We start from the raw sequence: 22,895 nt of genomic DNA, 5'->3' as shown, positions 1-22,895 counted from the left end.
CCTCTACCCACCAGATAATACTGCTTCTCATCAAGACCTAAGGCTTCCTTTAGGGTTAGTATGGCCTTGTGTTTTTTCCCAGCCATGCAATGAGCATGGACTAGGAGTCAGAAACTCTAGATTCAAATTCCTGGTCCATCCTGTGCTAGTTGTGTATTTGGGGCAAGTTGCATAATAACAGCATCAAAAATGTGGTGATAGCCCTGGTGTGGCGCTGCACAGTAATGCATGCACTCAAGTAAAAGGTCAGTTTAAACCACCATGTCAGTGGTTCAAACTCACCAACTGCCCCTTGGAAATCCTATCTAGGGTAGCTACGAGTTGAAAGCAACTTGAAGATACTTAACAACAACAATCAGCACAGGGTTATTGTGAGGACTGGGTGGAGTATTGTTTGTAAAAGTGCTAAGTATTGACTCTTTTAAACCAGTTGGTATCCAGTTAACTCAGACTCATGAGGAGCCAGGGTGTGCTGGGGTAGTACTGTGCTCCGTAGAGTTTTCCATGGTGGATTTTTTTCAGAAGTAGATTACCAGGTCTTCTTTCTGAGGAGCCTCTGGGTGAACTTGAACCACTAAGCTCTGGGTTAGCTATTGAGTGCATTAGCCATTTGTACTTATACTACACCGGGACTCCCTGAATACATTTCAGATATTAGCATTGTCATTATTATTAACAAGTTGAAAATGAAACTGTGGAACCCTAGGATTACTCACAAGAGCTGTCAGAGGGGTAGAGAGGGGGAGGCCCACCAGGCCCTGCTTCAACCACAGCACCGCCACTGTGCACCTTTTTAATTATTGATCCTTCGGCATGAGAGATTTGGTCTGAAGAGTTTCACTACTTTAAAAAGGCTAAGTGAGATCCTTGGCTGGCTTGCTGCTCCTTCCTGTTCTGCTAGAGCTAACTGGCTCGGTGGTGGGAGGGAAACCTGCTTCCCTGAGTCTCCTCTCTGTGCTCTCACCTACTCTCACTCTTCTGTCTCCTGATCAAGCACTACAGTCCGTGATCCGGACCCTGGGATGCTCACTCTTATGCTGGGCATCCGGGATGTGTTGGCTTAGGATGGTACAGAGCTCAGGAAGTCTCTCCCCTGCCTCTGGCCCCTAGGTCACTGTAGGTCAGGAGGGGATTGTCCCAGGCATAGACTTTCCCAGCCCTGCAGTTAGCTGTTGCTAGTATGTCACCAGTGCCTGTGGTCAGCTGTGGAGATTAAGCCCTAAAGCAGAGGCAGCTGTGGATGCAGAGCTAGAATAGTGTTGGCCTTTGATGGCTAAACATAACCAAAAGGTCGAGCCAAGCTTTTCTGAATGCTCATCATCAATGTCTGTGGCCTGTCTAGGGTGGTCTCAGGTCTTCCTTTTCCTCAACACCCTTAGGCCACAGAGGGTAGATCTAGACAAGAGCAAGCCCAGTCCTTTCTTCAAAACAAAACAAAGAACCAAAATTAACATTGAGTCGATTCCAATTCATAGCAAACCCATGTGTGTGTCAGAGGGTGTGGGGTTAGGCTGACTTTTCATAGGTAAATTTCCAGGCCTTTCCTGTGAGGCACCTTAACAGTTTGCATCACCTAGGAACTCTCTTGAAACAGCTTCTGAATTCCAAGCTGCATCTGAGCTGTTTACTGACTGTGTGTCCAAGCTTCCGTATCCTCTTGCTTCTAGGCCACTGGACTCTCATTCGCTTTCAGAGTGAGTGCACTCTGCCTCTCTGTCTGTGTGAGTAAACAGGATGGCTCAGAAGGGAGAGGAACAGAGAAAATGGCCCCGTATGTAATGGGATGAAGTGGGGAACCCTTCCTACCCTTTAAGATCCAGCCTAACTGGAGAGGAGGTAACCTCAGAGCTGCTGAGATTCGGAGCTGTGGCCGCAGGCTAACCTGGCCTCCACAGGGCGCTGCACAGACTGAGGTGCTAAGAAGGGATCTCCTGGAGGTTTGGTCAGGAGTTGGGAGAACCAAAAAGTACAGTTTCCACAGGGCTCAGGGAACAGGGAATCCCAAGAAGGAAATGTCACATGCCACATAAAAGGTGGTAGAACAAAGACTTCAGAGAGACTAGTGGCAAATCCAATTTTTGACTTACAAAACTAGTATACTATGCTTCACACTGGTATACTATTATAAACTAGCATACTAGGCTCTGCTAAGGAGCCCTGCTGGTGCAGTGAGTTAGGTGTTGGGCTACTGACTGAAAGGTTAGCTGTTCGATTCCACCAGCCCCTCTGTGAGAGAACGATGAGGCAATCTGCTTCCATGAAATCCCCACCGCTACCCACTGCCGTCAAATGGATTCTGACAAATATTGACCCTGTGTAGAGATTCCGAGACTAAATCTTTATGGGAGCAGACAGCCTCATCTTTCTCCCAAAGAGTGAGTCGTGGATATGAACCTGCAACCTTGTGGTTAGCAGCCCAATAAAGATGACAGCCTCGGAAGCTCTGTGGGGCAGAGTTTTCAAGTTTGGAAACTTGGAAACAGAGTTTGTTAAGCTGTGGGGCAGTTCTACTCTGCCCTACAGGGTTGAGAATAGGCTTGTTGGCTGTGAGTTTCTCCTACTGCACTGACATCCAAGAGGCTGGTCCCCCTCCCCAGGTTGCAGGGAGGTACCCATGGGCGACCTGAGGAAGGGCACATCTGAAATGAGTGTTTCTGTCTGGAACTGCTCTGGAGCCAGGCATGACAGGGGGTGGAGGGTGCAGGTGGCCAGACACATGGTGAAGTGGCCTAGAGCTTGAGGGGCCAGGAAGCATGTCTGTATATACATGGTAGATCCGCAGCAGAAGAATACTTTTCACACTGATTGGCTGCTTGTAAAAATTGGTAAATCAGTGAAAGTTTTGCTGTATATTTTCACCATATAAATTTTTAAAATGTTGAATCCATTCTGATTCATGTTGTTAAGTGACTTTGAGTCGATTCCGACCCATAGTGACCCTGTATAAGGTTTGCGAGGAGCGGCTGCTGAGTTTGAACCACCGACCTTGCAGTTCAAACCAACTTTGCTGCCCAGTGCATTATCCTACAGCACCACACCAGGACTCCTAAATTTAAAAATACTTCTGTTAAAATGACTGAATAAAGGTTTAATGGTAGATCTCCTAATGTAATCATGCAATCAAGAGAATGCGTTGGGTGGAGTGAGCAGGTAACAGGGAATAAAGGAAAGGGTAGCAGGCAGGCAGCTGTGGGTGAAGTTGGGGAGGGTTCTAGAGAGGAAGCAGTGCCTGTGTTGGGGGCAGGGAGTGTCTGATGAAAGCTAGTGCGTGGGTGCCTGAGGAACACACAGACAAATGCACAACTTGTTGAATACAAGTGAGTATAAGTCAGCAGTGCACTGTGCCCACACATAAGCTTATAGCTGAATCTTACCATACTCACTGTAGTTGGAGATGAAGAAGGGGCAGGGAGATGACTTGACTCATTGAGCCAGACTGTAGTTACAAATCCCCCTCATGGGGCCCATGGGGTAAGGGTTACGTCCAGTTACAGTAGCGGTGGGTGAGAGAACAAATTAAAACATAAAATGAGCATAGTAAAGAATGGGGATCTCTGGTAGCGTAGTGGTTACGAATCGGGCTGCAAACCACAAGGTCAACAGTTCAAAACTACCAGCTGTTCCACAGGAGAAAGATGAGGCTTTCTGCTCCTGTAAAAATTTACAGCCTCGGAAATCCTGTACAGGAGGGTCACTATGAGTCAGAATCGACTCCACAGTACTTAACAACAATAAGAAAGAATGGGGAGTTTCTAGAGGAACGAGGTAGTTGGCTTGAGGAAAAGAAATTAGACTTTCTCCCTGTGGTCCTAAACAACTCCTGATTTTCCTCCCTTCAATATCACTTTTCCTATCTCAGTAAATAGTACCACCTCTGTCTGCCCAGGTGCTGAGACCCAAATCTGGGCGGAAGCCTTGATTCCGCCTGTGCCTTCAAGCCTTTCATTTCACCACCAAACCCTCTTGTTCTACTGTGAAAATGCACCTCATATCCCCCTTCTGCTTTATTTCCCGCCATCTCTCCCCAACTGCTACATCTCCACCTATACCTGCATCCACCTCCAGATTCTTTTCAGTCCATTCTCCATCCAGCAGCCAGGGGTCTCTTTTTAGGTTACAAAGCACATACTGCCATTTGGTATTGTTAAGTTCTTTGAGGCAGTTCAGATCCATAGCAACCCTGTATAGGGTTTCTGAGGAGCGACTGGTGAGCTTGAACCACCAACCTTGCAGTTCAAACCAACTTTGCAGTCCAACGTGTTAACCCACTGCTCCACACCAGGACTCCCATCCCGCCATTAGTTGCTTAAAAACTCTCCATTGCTCTGCTGTTAGAATAAATCCAGGTACCTTCTTATAGGTCACAAGGTCTTGTGTGGCCTGGCTCCTGCCTTATCTGCGTCTACTCTTCCTTCCTCTTATCCACTACGCTTAAGCAACAATAGCCCCCTTCTCGTTTCTGAAACATGGCAAGCCCTTTCCAGGAACTCCCCTTGTCCCCTCTTCCTGGAATGCTCTTCCTGCAGCTTCTCACACTTGCTCCTTCTCATCCTTCAGGTTGCTGTTTAGATATCACCACCCCTCCATCCCCTACAATGTCTATCTCAGCATCCACTGAGGCCTCCTCCATCCCCTACAATGTCTATCTCAACATCCTTCAAAGAATTTAACCCAACCTGTAACAACCTTGTTTATTTGCTTAATTCTTTGTCTCCTCCATTAGATTGTAAGTTCAGTGGGAGCCGACTTGAACCATGCCCATCTAGTTCCCATTGATCCTTCCAGTCCAGAGGTGCCTGGCTATGTGAGGAATGTTGATGGAGGGGCTTGGGACAAAGGCTTAATAATAAAAATAACATTCCTTATAGTAGTCCCTGGGTGGCACAAATGGTTAAGCACTCAGCTACTAATGGAAAGGTTGACAGTTTGAAACCACTCACAATCACATTGGAAGAAAAGCCTGCCAGTTTATTTCTAGAAGATCATAACCATAGAAACCCAGTTCTGGTCTGAAATACATAGAGGTCATCATCACCATGAGGTGAGGTTGACTGATTTGTTTTGATTCATAGTACTTGCTATGTACTCTATTGATTCCGCTGTGGCGCTATAGCTTTTGAGCTAGACTTCAATTATAAGGTCAGTGGTTCAAACCCACCAGCTACTCCTGGGAAACCCAAACAGGATTGCTATGAGTCAGAATCTGTTCGACAGCACCTAACAAAAACAATAACATGTACCCATCACAGGATCTCTATGAATCAGAACTGACTTAACTGCATTTAGCAGCAACAGTGTATCACATTTATAAGCTTTTTATGGATTCGTTGTGGTTGTTAGGTGCCATGGACTAAGTTCTGACTCACAGTAACCCTGTATAGGTTACTGAGGAGCAGTTGTTGGGCATGAACCACCAACCTTGTGTTGACAGTCCAGTGCTTTTGTACAGCGCTGCACCAGGACCTTTTTATGTATGGCAGGGGTCAACAAACATTTTCTGTAAAGGGCCATAGAATGAGTATTTTGAGCTTTGTAGGCCATGTTGGTCTCTGTGGTAACTTTTCAGCTCTGTTGTTTTTAGCTTGAAAGGGGCTATAGATTTTATGTAAACCAACAAGCATGACTGGGCTCCATTAACACTTTGCTTACAAAAACAGATGGCAGACCAGCCAGCCTCTGATACTGAATATTATTTCATTCTCAAAATGTTTCTAAGATAAGAATATTAGCCTTGTGACTCTGTTGAAGGTGAGGGAAACTGAGAAGCACAGAGACTAAGTCACTTACCTGCAGCGTCTCGGCTACTAAAGGGAGTCCATACTTGTAACCACTGCCCTGAATCGCCTTTCATTCCACCTTGGAGGGCAAGAAGGAAGCTCACTACCTGCTTGTATAACCTAACCTCTTTAAGACTAGTTTCCTCATTTGAAAAATGGGGATAATAATAATAAGAAGAAATATGTCATTGCATTGTTGTCAGGATTTAAATGACCTTGCTCTTGTTGTTGTTAAGTGCCACTGAGTGAGTTCCGACCCATAGCGACCCTGTACAGGGTTTCCGAGGAACAGCTGATGGGTTTGAACCACTGACCTTTTGGTTCACAGTCCAGTGCTGATCCTACAGTGCTCCACCAGGAACCCTAAAATGAGCTAATTCATATTAATCACGCAGCTGTGTGCCTGACAGAATCTCAGTAATGTTGTGCTAACCCATATCCATCCCCACATCTTTCCTTACTGCCTGCCTGCCCTTTGCCTCCTTACAGAATGCCATAAGTTGGGTCTCCTGTGCCAGGCAGAACACTGGCTCTGAGAACCTGGAGACTAATGAGGAAAATCCATCCCCCACCGGGCACTCTTGGAGCTCTCTCCACACTGTGTAGGGGGCTGTGATGGAGCTGAGGAGACTGAGTGGGGCTCCCTAAAGGGGAGGGTTTTCATGTGAGAAGATCAGTAGCGTTTTCTTTGTTTCTCTTACTCTGAGCTCTGAGAGCAAGTCTGCAAGGTGTCCTAAAGCTTCACTGGGCATCAGACAGACTTTAGAGGCTTCTAGGAGAGAGAGCTCCTGTAAGGAGCAGACACAACATCAAAGAAGCACAACATCGGCAGGACAAGTGTGGACTTGTGGTTGCAAGAGGGGCAAGAGCCCACTATGTGTAGTCTCGTCTCAGCCCCAGCAGTGTCTCACCACACTGCCCGGAAAATGGGGAACAGCCATTTCCTGACCACTTGATGAGAAATCACACCGATTTCTCTTCAGAGGAATGAAAACCATGCCCACACCACTCTTTATCCTGTTTCCAAGAACACCCTCTTCTGTAAAAATACAAGGAGAAGAAAAGAAAAACACACCTTATCTCTGCCTTTTCACCCTATTGCCTAGATGTTGGGTGGGTGGACTGTTGTCATGTACTGTCTGGCATGGTGGGACCCCCATTGTCTCCCACCACAGTAGGTCCCATGGAAACTGGAGTCTCTACTTCTGCATTTCTCCAGGGTCCTTCCTCTTTGTCTACCCTGCATGGTTAAGTCAGTGAAAATAAAAGTAGTTTTTACCAGAGGTCACACAAAGGGCTTTTGGTGTGTGTTTTTTTTTTTTAATCTTCTTCTGAAACTATGGGAATAATCTACTCAAGAGTAGAGAAGTTTAAGGAGTTGAAGCAGAGACCTAGCAGTTACCTTCAGTCTCAAAGGAAAGCTAAGCTCTTCCAGACAGACTTTAGAAATGAATTTGGTGCTCATTCGCCTCCCCCATGTGTCATGGGGTAACAGAATAGATAATAGATCCTGCTGGATTTTTCTTTTCTCCTTTTCTTTTCCCCCCTTCACCTTCTTAGTAGTAATTGTTCCTCTTCCTCAAAGAACAGATCACAGAAATCAAGGGCGAGACACGACCTTGAGAGGGAGCTTCCCATACTTCCAGCAAGCGAAGTTCTGCGATTGCAGCCAGGGCTGTTCTCTGTAGAAACGTGCTGCCTGCCGATTCCAGAGAGGTCTCCTTGGGTCTTGACTTATTGGGGATTTGACATTTAAGGTTTTCATCGCTCTAACCAGGAACCCTGGTGGTCCTGTAGACCGGGTTGCTAACCCCAAGGTTGGCAATGTAAACCCACCAGCTGTTTCTCAGGAGAAAGAGGAGACTTTCTGCTCCTGTAAAGATTTTCAGCCTCGGAAACCCTACACAAGGTCTCTATGAGTCGGAATCAACTCAATGACAGATTAGATTTGCTGTTGGTTTGTTGATGTATTTTTAAGCTTTTATTGTGTATTGATTGAGTGAGTGAAGTTGTACAGGACAGATCATCATTTTTACATTCAACAGATCATTGTAATGATTACAATACCCTCCATGCTCCCTTAGCCATCAGTATTTACCTCTATTACTTTTTTTTTTTTTCGGTATACCACATTGCAAATATGTATTTGTTTTAATGCTCAGAGGTCACATTTTGCAAGCAGTCTCCTGCCTGCAGGCACACTGCATTTCTCAGTCTGTGGGTCTAACGTCCACTGCTGTTCTGTCTCTCTGCGCCATCGCCTCCGCCACTATCTCTGTTGTCACTTTTCAGGTCAGGATCCCTCGCCTCTCTCATGTTCTTTCCTCTTGATTGTCCTAGGGTCCCCTGTTCCTGAGATGACAGATTAACTGCTCCCCCTTTTAGTTGTACCTCTTCTATATTTACAATTGTGACAATCACCATTAAGCTCACAATTGTATCATAAAATCCTATCCCCCACATTACCAGATCCATCTGGACAGGAGGGAAATTATTCTGGTTTGTGTCTTACTCCCCATGTTCTGACACTAAGCACCCTCATGAAAGCTTGTAAATCAGCCACTTTGTGCCTTGATAGCCCCGCAATTTTGATAGCCGAAGACTAATTTCCCCATCCCTATCAGCCCAGTGTACTGAGGACACATGCTTTATCCTGAATCCTTTTCTATTTGGTTGAAATTTTGAGCAGCCTCAACCATAATCAAGGATCCAGTTGATCAGGTTGTAGCACTAATGTTGGTTTTTTAAATCTCTAAATACAAGCACACCTTTTGTTGGATCTTGGGTGAGTTTGAGGAATCACATATTTGGACCCTCCCCATATGGCTGAATGTGGCTGTTAGGGCGTTGGCTCCTTACACACCCTGAAGCCTGGGCAGTTTGCCTCCCAGCAGCTCATGGCTAGGCAATGTTTACTGGCTGGTGTGGTGGTGTCTCTCAGTTGCTCATGGCTCAGGGACCATCCTGGAGCACCTGGGCAGCCTTTTTGCACCATCTTATTACTGGTCCTTAGATGGTTCACCTCCAAAGAAAGGAATTTACCTTGCCTCCCTAGCTCTCAGTCTGGCTACCACCCCTTTACAAAGGAGCCTGGGAAAAGGCTGGAGGCCCCTCCCAGTCTTCACACTCCTCCAGGATACTCTGTATGTTTAACAGGTCTTGGAGCCTATGACTTTTTGTCCACTCCAGTCATTAATAGAGGGAATTGCAGGCCTAGTAAAGGGGTGGTGGGGTGGTCAGGCACGTTGGGGAGAGCAGCACCTATTGGTCCCCTAGAGACTAACACAATGATTGTGCTCCAGGTGTGAGTAGGCAGCTGACTTTATACTAGCTTCAAGGAGTTTTCCTACCTTCCTGGGATTTTCAGACCTTACATTCCCGTCATGAAGCTAAACCTATGACATCAAATCCCACCACTGAAATGCTGTCAAACCAAACCAAACCTGTTGTTGTTAAGTCAATGGTGACTCATGGTGGCTCTCTAGGACAGAGTGGAACTGCCCATAGGGTTTCCAAGGCTGTAAATCTTTACATAAGCAGAGTGATACATCTTTCTCTTGAAGAGTAGCTGGTGGGTTTGAACCAATCAATATTCTGGTTAGCAGCCAAATGCTTTAGCCACCATGTTACTGTTGTTATTGAGTGCCATTGAGTCAGTTCTGACTCATAGCAACCCTGTATAGGGTTTCCAGGGAGAAGCTGGTGGTTTAAACTGTACACCTTGTGGTTAGCAGTCCAACATTTATCCAATAGCAGTATGAGTCAGAATTGACTCAACGGCACTTAACAACAGCGACTATATCTGTAACTATAGTTAAAAGACAAATGTATGTATCTATAAATTGTTGTCGTTAGCAGTTAGCAGTCCAGTGCTTATCCTATAGCACTACACCAGTAGACATTATTGTTGTTGTTAAGTGCCGTCTAATAGGTTCTGACTCATAGCAATCTTGTATAAGGTTTCCAAGGAAAGGTTGGTGGTTTTGTACCATCTACCTTGCGTACACTTAATTGTGCTCATGAGGAACCTGGACCTGGACCAAGAAGCAGTTGTTCGAACAGAACATGGGAACACTGAATGAAGCAGTTGTTCAAACAGAACATGGGAACAATGAATGAAGCAGTTGTTCAAACAGAACATGGGAACACTGAATGGTTTAAAATTAAGAAAGGTGTGCAACAAGGTTGTATTCTTTCACCACACTTATTCAACCTGTATGCTGAGCAAATAATCTGAGAAGCTGGGTTATATGAAGAAAAATGTGGCATCAGGATTGGAGGAAGACTCATTAACAACCTGCGATATGCAGATGATACAACCTTGCTGGCTGAAAGTGAAGAGGACTTAAAACATTTACTGATGAAGATCAAAGAGCACAGTCTTTGGTATGGATTACATCTCGATGCAAAGAAAACAAAAATCCTCACCAATGGACCAATAAAAAGCATTCTTATCAACGGAGAAAAGAATGAAGTTGTCAAGGACTTCATTCTTCTTGGATCAACTATCAACATTCACGGAAGAGATCAGATGACGTATTGCATTAGGCAAATCTGCTACATAAGACCTTTTTTTAAAGTGTTGAAGAGCAAAGATGTCAGCTTGAGGACTAAGGTGTGCCTGACCCAAGCCATGATATTTTCAGTAACCTCATATGCATGCAAAAGCTGGACAGTGAATAAAGAAGACCGTAGAAGAATTGATGCTTTTGAATTCTGGTGTTGAAGAAGAATATTGAAAGTGGTATGGTCTGCCAAAAGAACCATTAGATCAGTTTTGGAAGAAGTGGCGCCAGAATGCGCCTTGGAGGCCAAATTGGCCAAACTTCGTCGGTCATACTTCAGACATATTGTCAGAAGGGACCAGTTGCTGGAGAAGGATATCATGTTTGGTAAGGTGGAGGGTCAGAGAAAAAGAGGAAGACCCCCAACAAGATGGATTGGCCAAGTGGCAGCATCGCGTGGCAACAGTAGTGAGGTTGGCCCAGGATTGGGCAGTGTTTCATTCTGCTTGTGCATAAGGTCGCTATAGTTCAGTACCAACTCGATGGCACCAAACAACAACAACAACCTTGTATAGTGGTTACATGTTGAGCTGTTAACCTCAAGGTCAGCAGTTCGAAACTACCAGCTGTTCTGCGGGAGAAAGATGAGGCTTTCTGCTCCCGATAAGAGTTTCAGCCTCAGAAACCCTATTCAGGGTGGCTATGAGTAGAAATCGACTCCATGGCATACCCCCACCACCAACTTTGCAGTTAGCAGTCCAGTGCTTGTTTCACAGTGCCACAGCAGGAGTCCTTATTATTGTTGTTGTTGCTAAGTGCCACTGAGTCAGTTCAGACTCATAGCAACCCTGAATAGGGTTTCCAAGGAGAGACTGGCGGGTTTGAACCATCAACCTTGCAGTTAGTAGTCCAGTGCTTATCCCACAGCACCACATCAGGACTGCACTGTCACTGGGGTTCCTGTAAAATGGGGGAGAAACAATGCCATGGGAAGTTTTAACACAATTATTGACACCACAATGGAAGGAAGGAAGTGTAGCCATTCCTTAGACTCATAAGTTTAGACTGAAAGAGATATTAGCTGGTGTGACCCACGCCCATTCCCCTGAGACTATCCCAGGTGCCCCAGACTTGATAACGTCTCCCACTCAACTCAGCACACAAACACATCCTATACTTCTCTCCTTCATTCCCTCTTATTGGTTCCAGCATCTGTCTGGAACTGGTAGTCATCCTCAAGTCTCTTTTCCCTAACCCATTTTTAAAGCCATGGGTTTTACCTCAGAATGCATGGCTTCTCATTGCCACTGTGTTCCATCAGACTTCCATCCTCCTACATCCTCCTACATCCCTGTTGTAGTAGCTCTTCTGTAAGCTCCCCATTTGGGCCCACCCTCCATGTTTGTTATCCTCAAAATGATAAAAACAAAACAAAACAAAACCCCACAGGCTTTTGAAAACCACAGGTAAAGCTTGAAATTCCTGACCACTGTGTACATTCAGAGCTCTTTACAATGTTCCTCTCCTGTCTTTCCACACTTATATTTTACATAGAACTTTCTAGATATTTCTGACAGAGTTTAATTACCCAGGAATTGATAACACTGGCAGTGGAAAAGTTGAGAATCTAAACGGCTTCTCCAACTGAGGCAATCTGAGGTAGACCATAGTGGGGAGCTGCCCACAGCTGAAGGGACAAAAGGAGGAAATGGCCTTTACAAAGCCTAAGAACCTGCTGGGACTGCCTGGTGGGAAGGAAAGAGGCCATTTGGTGGTTGCTGGAGCCTTAGAGAAACACCAGTTGCTTCCACCTAACAGAGGGATAAGGAAAGAATACCCTGGCTTCTCCCTTTCTTCCCACTCTTAGTCTCCTGCCAGTGCCGCTCATTGGTTGAGAACAAGGGAACAAGATAGGCTGGGAAACAATTTGCAGGGCCACCCCTACCTCCACCTCATGATATAGGTGAAGGCAGAGGAAAACTAGGGAATGGATGTGAAAGCAAATAGACCACGATTAGCTTGTTCCTTTTAATTATTAATCATTCCGGAACTTGTATAATGTCCTTCATCTAGAAAATTCCTCCTTCCTCTCCAAGACCAACTGAGATGTTTGTTCTCTGTGAAATCACCGCTGACATCCCACAAAGTATTAGCTACCCTTCATCTGGGCTTCAGCAGTTCTTTATTCTTTTAATGCCTCTTGCCCCTGGTATATTATAATTTGACATTTTTATGTCCCATTTTCTCTGCTCTGTTGGAGGACCTTAAGGTTAGGCATGGTGTCATATGTCTCTATTCTCAGGACCTAGTCCAGAACTTAGACACTGCTTCAGTGAAGGGTTGTGGGAGTGTCCTGCCCAAAGTTTCACATCTGGTAAATGACAGAGCAGGGGTAGAGCTCTGATCTTGCCCTATTCATTGTGGAATCCGACCAATAGTATCTTAGTTACCTAGTTGACCTGTAGCACAAATACTACAAGAACAGAATTTTGTGTTCTCATAGATGTGGGGGTGGTAGAAATCCAAATTAGGCATTGTCATTGTGAATTCTTCCTTTGTCAGTAGCCCTGGCTGCCCCTTGGTTTCTTGGCTTGTAGAGAATCCTCTTATGGCCTCTCTCTCCCTATATATATGTCTCTGTGTCTATTCTGGTCTTTTTATATAACTGAAGTGATGACGTTTAGGATTCACCCTACACTTGGTGAATGGTACAGCCCATTAACGTGACAAAAGAAAACCCCTATTTCCATATAGGGTCATATTTACAGAAGTAGAGTTCCAGCATGTACTTTGCGGGAACACAATTCAATCCATAATACATAATAATCAATGAATCCCTGGGAATCAGAACTTGAAAATCCTGGAGTGGTAGTTCCTGGGCTTCTATCTTACTATCATGAAATATATAAACACAGCCCTGAATTTTACAAGCTTTCATTCATATAAAGGATGTTGGGGGGCTTTGAATGTCAAGGATGGTTCTTTGCTAAATCTGACACTAAACTCTAAAAATAGTGTGCCCTTTTTGTCATCATTAAAAGCTAAACTCATGCTGCTTCTGAACGTTGGGCTGTGTTTATGATATGCTCCCTGGAGATGAATCAGAAGAAATGTGTAAGTGAAGCGTTTAAACCAGATCTTTCAGAACTCTCCTTTAAAAATTCTGAGGCATCCACATTGGTAAGATGCATCAGCTCATGAAGCTAAAAACTGGTATTTGGAACTCAGGGGAGCCCTTGTGGAGCAGATGGCTGTAAGATTCTCTTGTCTATTTTGGTTTGTGTTCACAGGAGGAGCACACTTAGCATTCATCAACAGCAGTGAGGCACTATTTCCTGCAGAAAGGTAGATGAGCAGGCTCCAAGAGCCATAGTTCTGATGATCTTTTGCTTATTTTCAAGAACAGAACTCTTGTTACGTTAAGATATTATACACAGAGGGAAAGTTTATAATACAATGAACTCATATTCATTTCCACTAAATAGCTGCCTGGGAATGACAGTACCAGCTGGAAGCATTGAAATAATTAGAGAAATAAATTTGTTAAGTGAAGAAACGTCAGTCTCTGTGGTTCTATTATTGGGGTGCTCCCATGTCAGTGAGCACAGGACATTGATTGGTTTCAGAGCAGGGACACAGGCTGAGGAAATTTCAGAGGAACGAGGCAGGTCCTTTCTTGGGCAACATCAGATCTCAAGTTATCTAGAACACCCCCCTGAAACACCTAAAGTATAGTATCTCATAATGTAACCTAAGTGTTTATTTTCTAAAATGTCTAATTTGATAAATACAAACTGATAACAATAAACATTGGAAAACATGGCAGCAGAGTAGAGGGTGAATTGGTGAGTAGATGGCGTCGGCAAAGCTGTGTTAAGTTGTTGTTATTGTTGTTAAGTGCTGTTGTTGGTTCTGACTGATAGTGACCCTATATAGGGTTTCCAAGGAGTAGCTGATGGATTTGAACCACCAACCTTGTGGTTAGCAGTCCAGTGCTTATCGTATAGCACCACCAGCACCCACGCTGTTGGGAAGAGGGAAGATGGGGCATTTAGCCCTTAGGCCTCTTGTTTGTGAGGGTCTCATTATGCTGAATCCTGCTGGGACACAGACTGACAAGGCCTGGGCCCATCCTGCAGGCTAGAGGAGCTGTGATTCTCCAAAGTGTGTGTCAGGTCACCTGGGGCTACTTGGAAGCAGTGCTCAGGAGTTCCTAAGAGCTAGCTTTGTACATCTCTTTCCAACTCTGCGTTCAGTGACGTTTCATGTTGGTAGCTTGAAACCCAGCTATGGTGGGAATATTTAACCACAGAAATGGATGTATGCTACAAAACCAGGGTTTTCCTTCCAGGAGAGCCAGCGGTTAAACATTTACCAACACACCACTGCCTGAGGCTGCCTGAGATCTACATAGTCAAAAGAATTTTCCTGGGTTGTGTTGATGGTTACAAGATATGGTGAATATAATTAGTACCATTGAATCATGCTTGTCAATGGTTAAAATGACAAATATTTAATTATATTTTGTCACAATAAAAAATAATCTCAAAAAACTTAGCATAATTCTGGTGTGTCTTTTGCCTGATTTCCCTCTGATTCTGTCACGAGTGTCCAGTGTAGTTTTCCAGAAGTGACACGATGTGTGACCCTGAAGCAGACTGAATTCACAAGCAGATAGGAGGGACAGCAGCTGTCTTTTATGAAGCCAGATGTTAGAGATATGCAAAAATATAAAACAATGACATGGTTCTCAAAAAATTTTTTGTTGTTGTTTTGGCAAGTAGTTATTTCTCATAAAAATATGTTATTTGTGTTAACATATAATTGAACTATTGTTACTTTAGATTGAATTATTGACACACTTTAAAATTCTCCAGTTTTAATTCCTGATGTGACATACAATAAATAGGATACAGCAAGTGCCAGGAGGTACAAATCACATAAGAAACTCATTGGAGTCCTCCATTTTTAAGAATGCAAAGGGTGCTGGGACGGAAAGAGTTTGAGAAGCGGTGTTGTAAAGAAAGATGGTCATAGAGGTAGATGAGTACAGTAGAATCTTGTGCTAGGAAAGAGACTAGAGTGTAGTGGAGGAGTTTGCACTGACTTTCGTACACCCTACACCCTTATCTGGGGAGTGTGGTGGCTCCATACAATAAGCACTGGACTGTGAACCACAAGATTGTTGGTTCGAGTCTACCAGCTGCTCCTTGGGAGAACGATAAAGTTTCTGCTCCCATCAAGATTTACAAAGCCTTGGAAACCCTATCTATACAGGGTCACTGTGAGTCAGAACTGACTCGAGGGTTGTTGTTGTTGATGTTATGTGCCGTGGAGTACAGGGTTTCCGAGGCTGTAAATCTTTACGGGAGCAGAAAGCCTCATCTTTCTCCTTCGAAACAGCTGGTAGTTTTGAACTGCTGACTGTGCGATTAGCAGTCTGATTCATAACCAGTACTCAATAACAGCTCTCATTCTGGGGGCTGAATAAGCCTGTTGCTTTAGTAACATTTCTGAGAACTTACAGTTAGATGTAGTGAAATACAATGTCACAAGAGTGACAGGCTGACAGCTGTCACTGTTCCAGTCTCAGGAGAGAATCCCAGAGGAGCACAGGGTGTGAAACGTCCATTCCTTGAAGACGAGAGAACATAGAGCAGTTTAGGGCAGTGTGAAATTGGCTTCTCCACTTTTCTAGGAGAAAGGAGGTTCCTAGTTATTAGGGAGGTGTGTGTGTAAAATCAACTACCATGCCTCTTCATTTTTATTATGAAAACGCTTGTTAAATCCCAAGAGTAAACTGTGTTTAAAAAAAGAAACAGCTACACCTTGCACTGCTCACCTACCAAGCTTGAAGTTTTGCAAGAAACGCATGCCAAGAGGAAAAGGCGGGGCTTTGGTCTCAAGAGCGCAGGATGGAGAAAAAAAAAAAAAAAAAATCCCCTGGTCAGCTAGGCTCCTCCAAGGAGAAAGCTTTATTTACTGAAAGAAGCCAGCCAAAGCATCCAAGGGAGAAAGGTCAGCAAATGGCCAAAGCAGAGCTAAGTGTTGAGTGGGGCCACCCATCTCTCACTTAGTGTCCTGGTGTGGCGCCGTAGGATCGCAAGGTCTGTTTGAACTACAAGGTTGATGTTTCAAACTTAGCAGCCGTTTCTCAGAAACCCTATACAGGGTCGCTATGATTGGAACCTACTCCATGGCACAAATCTCTCACCTGGTCAGGCTGGGTATCTGCTCCATCAGTTGGCTTCATCAGCTACAAGAGTCTCAAGGGATCCCAAGGGCAAGACAAAGCAAGTGTGCCTGAGGCCCAGGCCTTCCTGTGCTCAGCCATGTGGAAGGATGATATCCCCAGGGGTCCCCTCACCACCAGGTGGCCTCTCATTATTTGATCATTTGCCAGACACCAGAAAGTACCACTCCCCACATTGTGCTCAAAAGGAACAGCTTTCCTGCTGGGGAGGTAGGGCTGCTCTTAACCTGGGGGTTACACATGGGCTCAGAGGATCGATAGATGTACAGGTTTGGATGGGTATGCTATTTTCTGCAAAGAAAGTGTAGAATTTTCATTATTATTATTATTTTTTTAAGTGAGGGAGGAGAGCCTGGTTCAAAAGAGTTAAAGAGTTGTGTTCGTTGCCGCGCCGCCATCTCTCGCTCTCTAACGCCAGCACTACCTCTAGCCCTCTGAGCTCCAGGTGAAGGAGAAGGGGGGTTAAGTGAGGAGGTTTCTATACCATGGCTCCTACAAAGCAGACTGCCTGCATATCAACCGGTGGGACAGCACTCCCAAAGCAACTGGCTACAAAAGCCGCTCCTAAGTGTGCGCCGTCTACTGGAGGGGTGAAGAAACCTCAAGGTTACAGGCCTGGTACTGTGGCGCTTAGTGAAATTAGGGTTATCAGAAGTCCACCGAACTTTTGATTCATAAACTCCCCTTCCAGCGTCTGGTGCGAGAAATAGCTCAGGACTTCAAAACAGATCTGCGCTTCCAGAGTGCAGCTGTTGGTGCTTTTCAGGAGGCAAGTGAGGCCTATCTGGTTGGCCTTTTTGAAGACACCAACCTGTGTGCTATCCATATCAAATGTGTAACAATTATGCCAAAAGACATCCAGCTAGCACGTCGCATACGTGGAGAACGTGCTTAAGAATTCACTATAATGGGATTTTTTTTTTCTCGTCTTCCTGTTACTGGTAGTTCTGAACGTTAGAATTTTTTTCCCCCCATGGGGTCAAAAGGTACCTAAGTATATGATTGTGAATAGGAAAATAGGAGACAGAAATCAGGTATTGGCAGTTTTTTCATTTTCATTTGTGTGAATTTTTAATATAAATGCAGGGACATAAAGCATTAATGCAAGTCAAAATGTTTCAGTGAATAAGTTTCCGGAATTCAACTTTATAACAATTATAAATAAACCTGTTATACTTTTTCTGAACAATGCCAGCATTTGGCTCTTTTTAAAAACAAGTAAATTTCTTACTGACGGAAATATATATATATAAAAGAATAGCTGTCTTAGAAGCTAGACACATTATTCTAATGAGGGCTTTAAAAAAATTTCTTTCAAGGGCAGTAATTCAACCAATGACTGAGTTCTCCATGCCAGACTCTGTGTTAGGGCGGGGGAGACAGTGATGAGCAAGCTCACAGATCTGTGATTATGTGCTATTATTGAGGGGTACAGACCTAAATCAAATCTCATCACACAAACTAAATATTTCTCTAAAGGAAAGGAACCTCGTTCTACAAAGGATGTTTAAATTTTATTGTAGCATAGTGGTTACGAATCAGGCTGTGAACCGCAAGGTCAGCAGTTCGAAACTACCAGCTGTTCCACGGGAGAAAGATGAGGCTTTCTGCTCCCGTAAAGGTTTACAGCCTTGGAAACCCTGTATGGGGTCACTATGAGTCGGAATTGACACCATGGCACATAACAACAACAACAACAGTTTGTTTATGTTTGATAGGTAATGCATTCTGTGGTTCAAATAAGCTCCCTTCCACCTTTGTCTCTCAGCCACTCTGTGTTGTTGTTGTTGTTATGTGCCGTGGAGTCGGCGACCCTGTACAGGGTTTCTGAGGCTGTAAATCTTTATGGGAGCAGAACGCCTCATCTTTCTCTGTAAATCATACAAATTTCATTAAGTGTTGAGTGGGCTTTCTGCTGTTAGACCCTGTGTAGTAACTGACTGGAAGGGGACAGAGGAAACATTCTGGACAGGGGACAGCTTGTGCAAAGGCCCTGTGACAGGAGAGAGAAGAGTGTATTCAAAGAACTGAAAGAAAACCCATGTAGCTGGAGTGCAGAAAGCAAGATTAAAAGTGGTCTAGGAAGATAGTGGGGAAGGGGATTCTGGACTTTACCCTAAGAACCCTGAAAACCATGGAAAGAAGTTCAAGTAAGGGAGGTAGCCTTGACTCATTCTTAGATTTTGAAAAACCATTGCAACTATAATATAGAAAATAGATTGGTGGGGAAAACAGTAGATGAGCTCTTGTTGTGAGATGCTCTAGAGTCAGTTCCGACTCAGAGTAACATTGTATAGGATTTCTGAGGAGCGGCTGGTGAGCTTGAATTGCCGACCTTGTGGTTCAAACCGATCTTGCAGTTCAGTGCACTAACCCACAGCACCACACCAGGACTCCTTAGTTCTCGTTTTTAAAAAAAGATGCAGTTTCTTGTTGTTGTTATATGCCATGGAATTGGTTCTGACTCATCGTGACTCTGTACAGGCTTTCCAAGGCTGTAAATCTTTACGGGAGCAGAAAACCTCATCTTTCTCTCGTGGAACAGCTGGTAGTTTTGACCTGCTGACCTTAAGGTTTGCAGCCCGATTCATAACCACTACGCTACCAGAAGTAGGTAGATTCGAGTATAACCTTCTTGCTTGAAAAATTCTAACTTGATGCTGAAATATTTATTCAGCTGTCAATTGAGTAGGAGTCCTAGTGTGGCACTGAAGGATACGCAACTGGACTGCTCACCACAGGTTGGAGGTTCAAACCCATTAACTGCTCCTCATAAACTATACAGGGTCATTATAAGTTGGAACTGACTCCATGGCACTTAGCAACAACTCAATTGAGTTTAGAAGAAAGTCCATTAAGGCAGTTTAGTTAGAATGTAGTTAACAACTTGCTGTGGCTCTGTAGGATAAATACTGGACTGTTCACCATAAGATTGGCGGTTCAAGCCCACCAGCTTTTCCTTAGGAAAAAGATGTGATTTTCTGCTCTCCCAAACATTTACAAGCCTTAGAAACACTATACAGTGACACTATGAGTTGAAACTGACTCAATGACACTTAACAGCATTAGCAGAATTTAGGAGCCTTCCTAGCACAGTGGGTGAAACACTGGACTGCTAGTCACAAGTTCGGCAGTTCAAACCCTCTAGCTGCTCCAGGAGAGAAAGATGAGGCTCAGAAACCCAATACAGCATGACTATGAGTTTCAACTGACTCAATAGCACCTTGCAACAACAATGTCATCCAACAGTGTGGCCACACTGACAGGTATTTGTTATTGCTGTTGTTGTTGTTAAGTACTCTTGAGTCGGTTCCGACTCATAGTGACCCTTTATAGGGCTTCCGAGGAGTGGCTGGTGAGCTTGACCTGCCAACCTGATGGTTCAAACTAACCTTGCAGTCCAGCGCATTACCTGCATTCAGACTTGAATACCATGTCATGCATTCAGAACAAATACCAGGATTCATACAGGTATTTAGCATCCTGTCAAAAACTAATGATCACAGAGATGAAGGAGCATCAACTGCATCTGATGCAGCCTGCTACAAGGACATCTCCCCATCTTCAGTGGCCGGAGGTGGCTATTGCTGTTTTAAAGTTGTAGCAGAATGGCCATGGGGGTGATGTGTGATGCTCACTGAATTTGAAACAAATCATTCCAATACCAGATGGCCACAGTAGTTTTGGTGGTTTGGACACTTACTTTTCCTTCTCTTCCCTCGATGCCCCAGCATGGCTTATTCTGATGGACAAGGAGGTATCGCCTGTGGTTTCATCCGCCAGAATTCTAGCAACGCTGTTTCCTTGGATTTTGAACCCAACACCGAGTACCGATTTGTGGAACAATTAGAAGAGCGCTACAAATGTGCCTTCTGCCACTCGGTGCTTCACAACCCCCACCAGACGGGGTGTGGGCACCGTTTCTGCCACCACTGCATCCTGTCCCTGAGGTGAGCAGGCCAAGCAGGCCAGAGGGGTGCTTCAGGGAGCTAAGTGTGTGACGTGGATGGGAGTGTCTGAGATCTGAGTGGTTGTAGGGGTGGGGAGTTTGAGGTATAAGTATGTATGTGTAGAAGGTAGGAGGTACCTGGGATCTAAGTGTGTATAGGGGCTGGGGCTTCTGGGATCTGAGTGTGTTTAAGGGATGGGATTTCTGGGATCTGAGTGTGTATAGGGGCTGGGGTTGCTAGCATCTGAGTGTGTGTAGGAGATCTAGAGTCTAAGTGTGTGTAGGAGGTGGAGTTTTGGGGATCTGAGTATGTATAGGGTCGAGGGCTTCTGAGATCTGAGTGTGTGTAAGGGATGCGGTTTTGGGGATCTAAGTATGAGTAGTGGGTGGAGTTTAAATGTGTGTAGGGGTGCATTTTCTGAGATCTGTGTAAGGGATCTGGTTTCTGGGATCTAAGTGTGTGTAGGGGGCACAGTTGCTGGGTTCTAAGTTGTGTGTAAGGGTGAGAGTGTCTGGGACCTACATACCAGCCATAACATATAGGGTTTCTGGAATTGCTATGGTCAGCCAGAGAGCCCTGTATGTGAGGAGGGGCTCCCTCAGGACTCCTCAGTGAGAGCCTGAAGACTCATGTTCATTTTTTGGTATTCATTTATAGATAGTCACCTTTCCCTAAAATTCAGGCTCCATGTGAGAGCAAACCTAAGCGCACAGTCTCTGGTGGGGAGTTAATATGTGGGGAGGGCCTGTATCTCTCAGGGGTTTTGTTGCTGTCACCTGGTCTTTCTTTCCTTGCAGTATGGCAGAGGAATAGCATCCAGAAGGAACCTTGCCTTCAGGGATGCTGTCTCTTCTGGGCATGTGTAAAACTGGAGCATGCTTTTTTGAGGGAAACTCCAGGAGAGAAAGGGAAATAGGCTTTGGTGGGACATTGTAGGGTGGGGCAGTAAGCATGCTGCTGCATTCAACCAAGCTTTGCCAGGGGGTAATTGAGGTCTTGTTATTTACAGCACATTCCCAGCCCTTTATGTGTTTATTCATTCTCCATCTGTGCGTGCCAGGCACTTTGCCAGACTCTAATGTGCAGAGTTGAAGTACTAGAGGTACAGTGTGTAACAAGACCCAGGCTCTGCCGCTAGAACTTCCCAGTCTAGTGAAGGAGACAGATTATGATCCCAGGTGATAAGCAAGAAGCTGGGCAAAGAGCTATGGGAGCAGAGGCAGGGAGCTGCTTAACTCTCTACCTGGAAGCTTAGTATATGACCCTGAGCCTGCAGGGTGGGATTCTTCAGACAGACTGGGAACCTGGGGAGGTGCATTGTAGAGGCGAGCATGTGCAAAGATATGGAGGAAGGAAAGGGACCGACTCTTTGAGGGGTTAGAGTGTGGCTGAAGTGCTGGGCCTGCATGTGGAATCGTGGTTGAGGTAGAGACCTAACACTGGCTTCATTTTTATTTTTCTCTCCAGAGAATTAAACTCAGTGCCAATCTGCCCTGTAGATAAGGAGGTTATCAAATCTCAGGAGGTAAGATAATCATGGCTGTGGCTTAGCAGCCCTCTGGGTGATGGAGAAAGGAACCAGTATTGAGTCTGAGTTGGACACAGAGGTTGAAGCAGGAAAGTGAAAGATGAGGACCCTTCTTAAAACTCGTACCCTGTGCCATGAGGTCAGGTCAGATCCCATTCCTATTCCCTGTGTGAGACAGACTTGTTTGGGTTTTCACTGATCCCAAGTCTCCTCTCCTGCTACCTCCTTATCCTCTTCTTACACGAGCTCCAGATACACTGAGTGCTTAGAAAAACAAAACATCCTATTTACCGGAATTCCCTTTCTCATTTGGCTAATTCCTAAAACTTCCCTAGCAAAGGAAATAAAATTTAAAAAAATTATTTTAACTGCTCTATAGCGTAGTGGTTACGAATAGGGCTGGGAACTGCAAGGCCAGCTGTTCAAGACTACCAGCTGCTCTGCGGGAGAATGATGAGGCTTTCTGCTCCCATAAAGATTTATAGCCTCGGAAACCCTGTTCAGGGTCGCTATGGGTCAGAACCAACTCGACAGTACTTAACAACAACAATATTAATCTACCGCGCCACCCCAGGACTCCATCACATTAGGGGTGAGTTAATTAAATGTTCCCCACCCTGGCTATACTGCTATACAGCATCACTGTGAGTCGGAACCGACTTGATGGCACTTAACAACAACATACGAATATACCACATGTAGTTTATCCATTCATCAATTGATGCACATCTGGGTTGCTTCTACTTTTTGGCTTTTGTGACTAATGCTACTTTGACCATTCATATACAGATTTTTATTTGGAATCTGTTTTCACTTTCCTTTCGTATATGTGTAGGTGTGGAATTGCTGGGTCCTATGGTAACTCCATGTTTAACATTTTAA

General features: G+C 44.7%; 1 protein-coding gene and 1 pseudogene across 2 annotated transcripts in view; both read left to right on the top strand.

Moving 5' to 3' along the window:
- Nucleotides 1-12,626: 12,626 nt before the first annotated feature.
- The window catches only part of TRAF5 (TNF receptor-associated factor 5), a 42,396-nt gene continuing 32,127 nt past the window's right edge, over nt 12,627-22,895 (top strand). The window contains exons 1-4 of one of the 2 annotated variants that reach the window (XM_006834031.1): nt 12,627-12,656; nt 13,257-13,260; nt 20,267-20,485; nt 21,953-22,010. In XM_006834031.1, the coding sequence (XP_006834094.1) occupies nt 20,268-20,485; nt 21,953-22,010 (276 nt within the window). In that variant the 5' untranslated portion in view covers nt 12,627-12,656; nt 13,257-13,260; nt 20,267. Of the gene's footprint in view, nt 12,657-13,256; nt 13,261-20,261; nt 20,486-21,952; nt 22,011-22,895 lie in introns of those variants that run through there. The other variant, XM_006834032.1, reaches the window with a different exon arrangement.
- On the top strand, nt 17,021-17,430 carry LOC102819303 (annotated as a pseudogene).

The sequence above is a fragment of the Chrysochloris asiatica genome, unplaced genomic scaffold (genome assembly GCF_000296735.1).
Source record: "Chrysochloris asiatica unplaced genomic scaffold, ChrAsi1.0 scaffold00009, whole genome shotgun sequence".
Lineage (NCBI taxonomy): Eukaryota > Metazoa > Chordata > Mammalia > Afrosoricida > Chrysochloridae > Chrysochloris > Chrysochloris asiatica.
The sequence above is the reverse complement of the archived record's forward strand: the minus strand, read 5'-3'. Positions and strand labels throughout refer to the sequence as shown.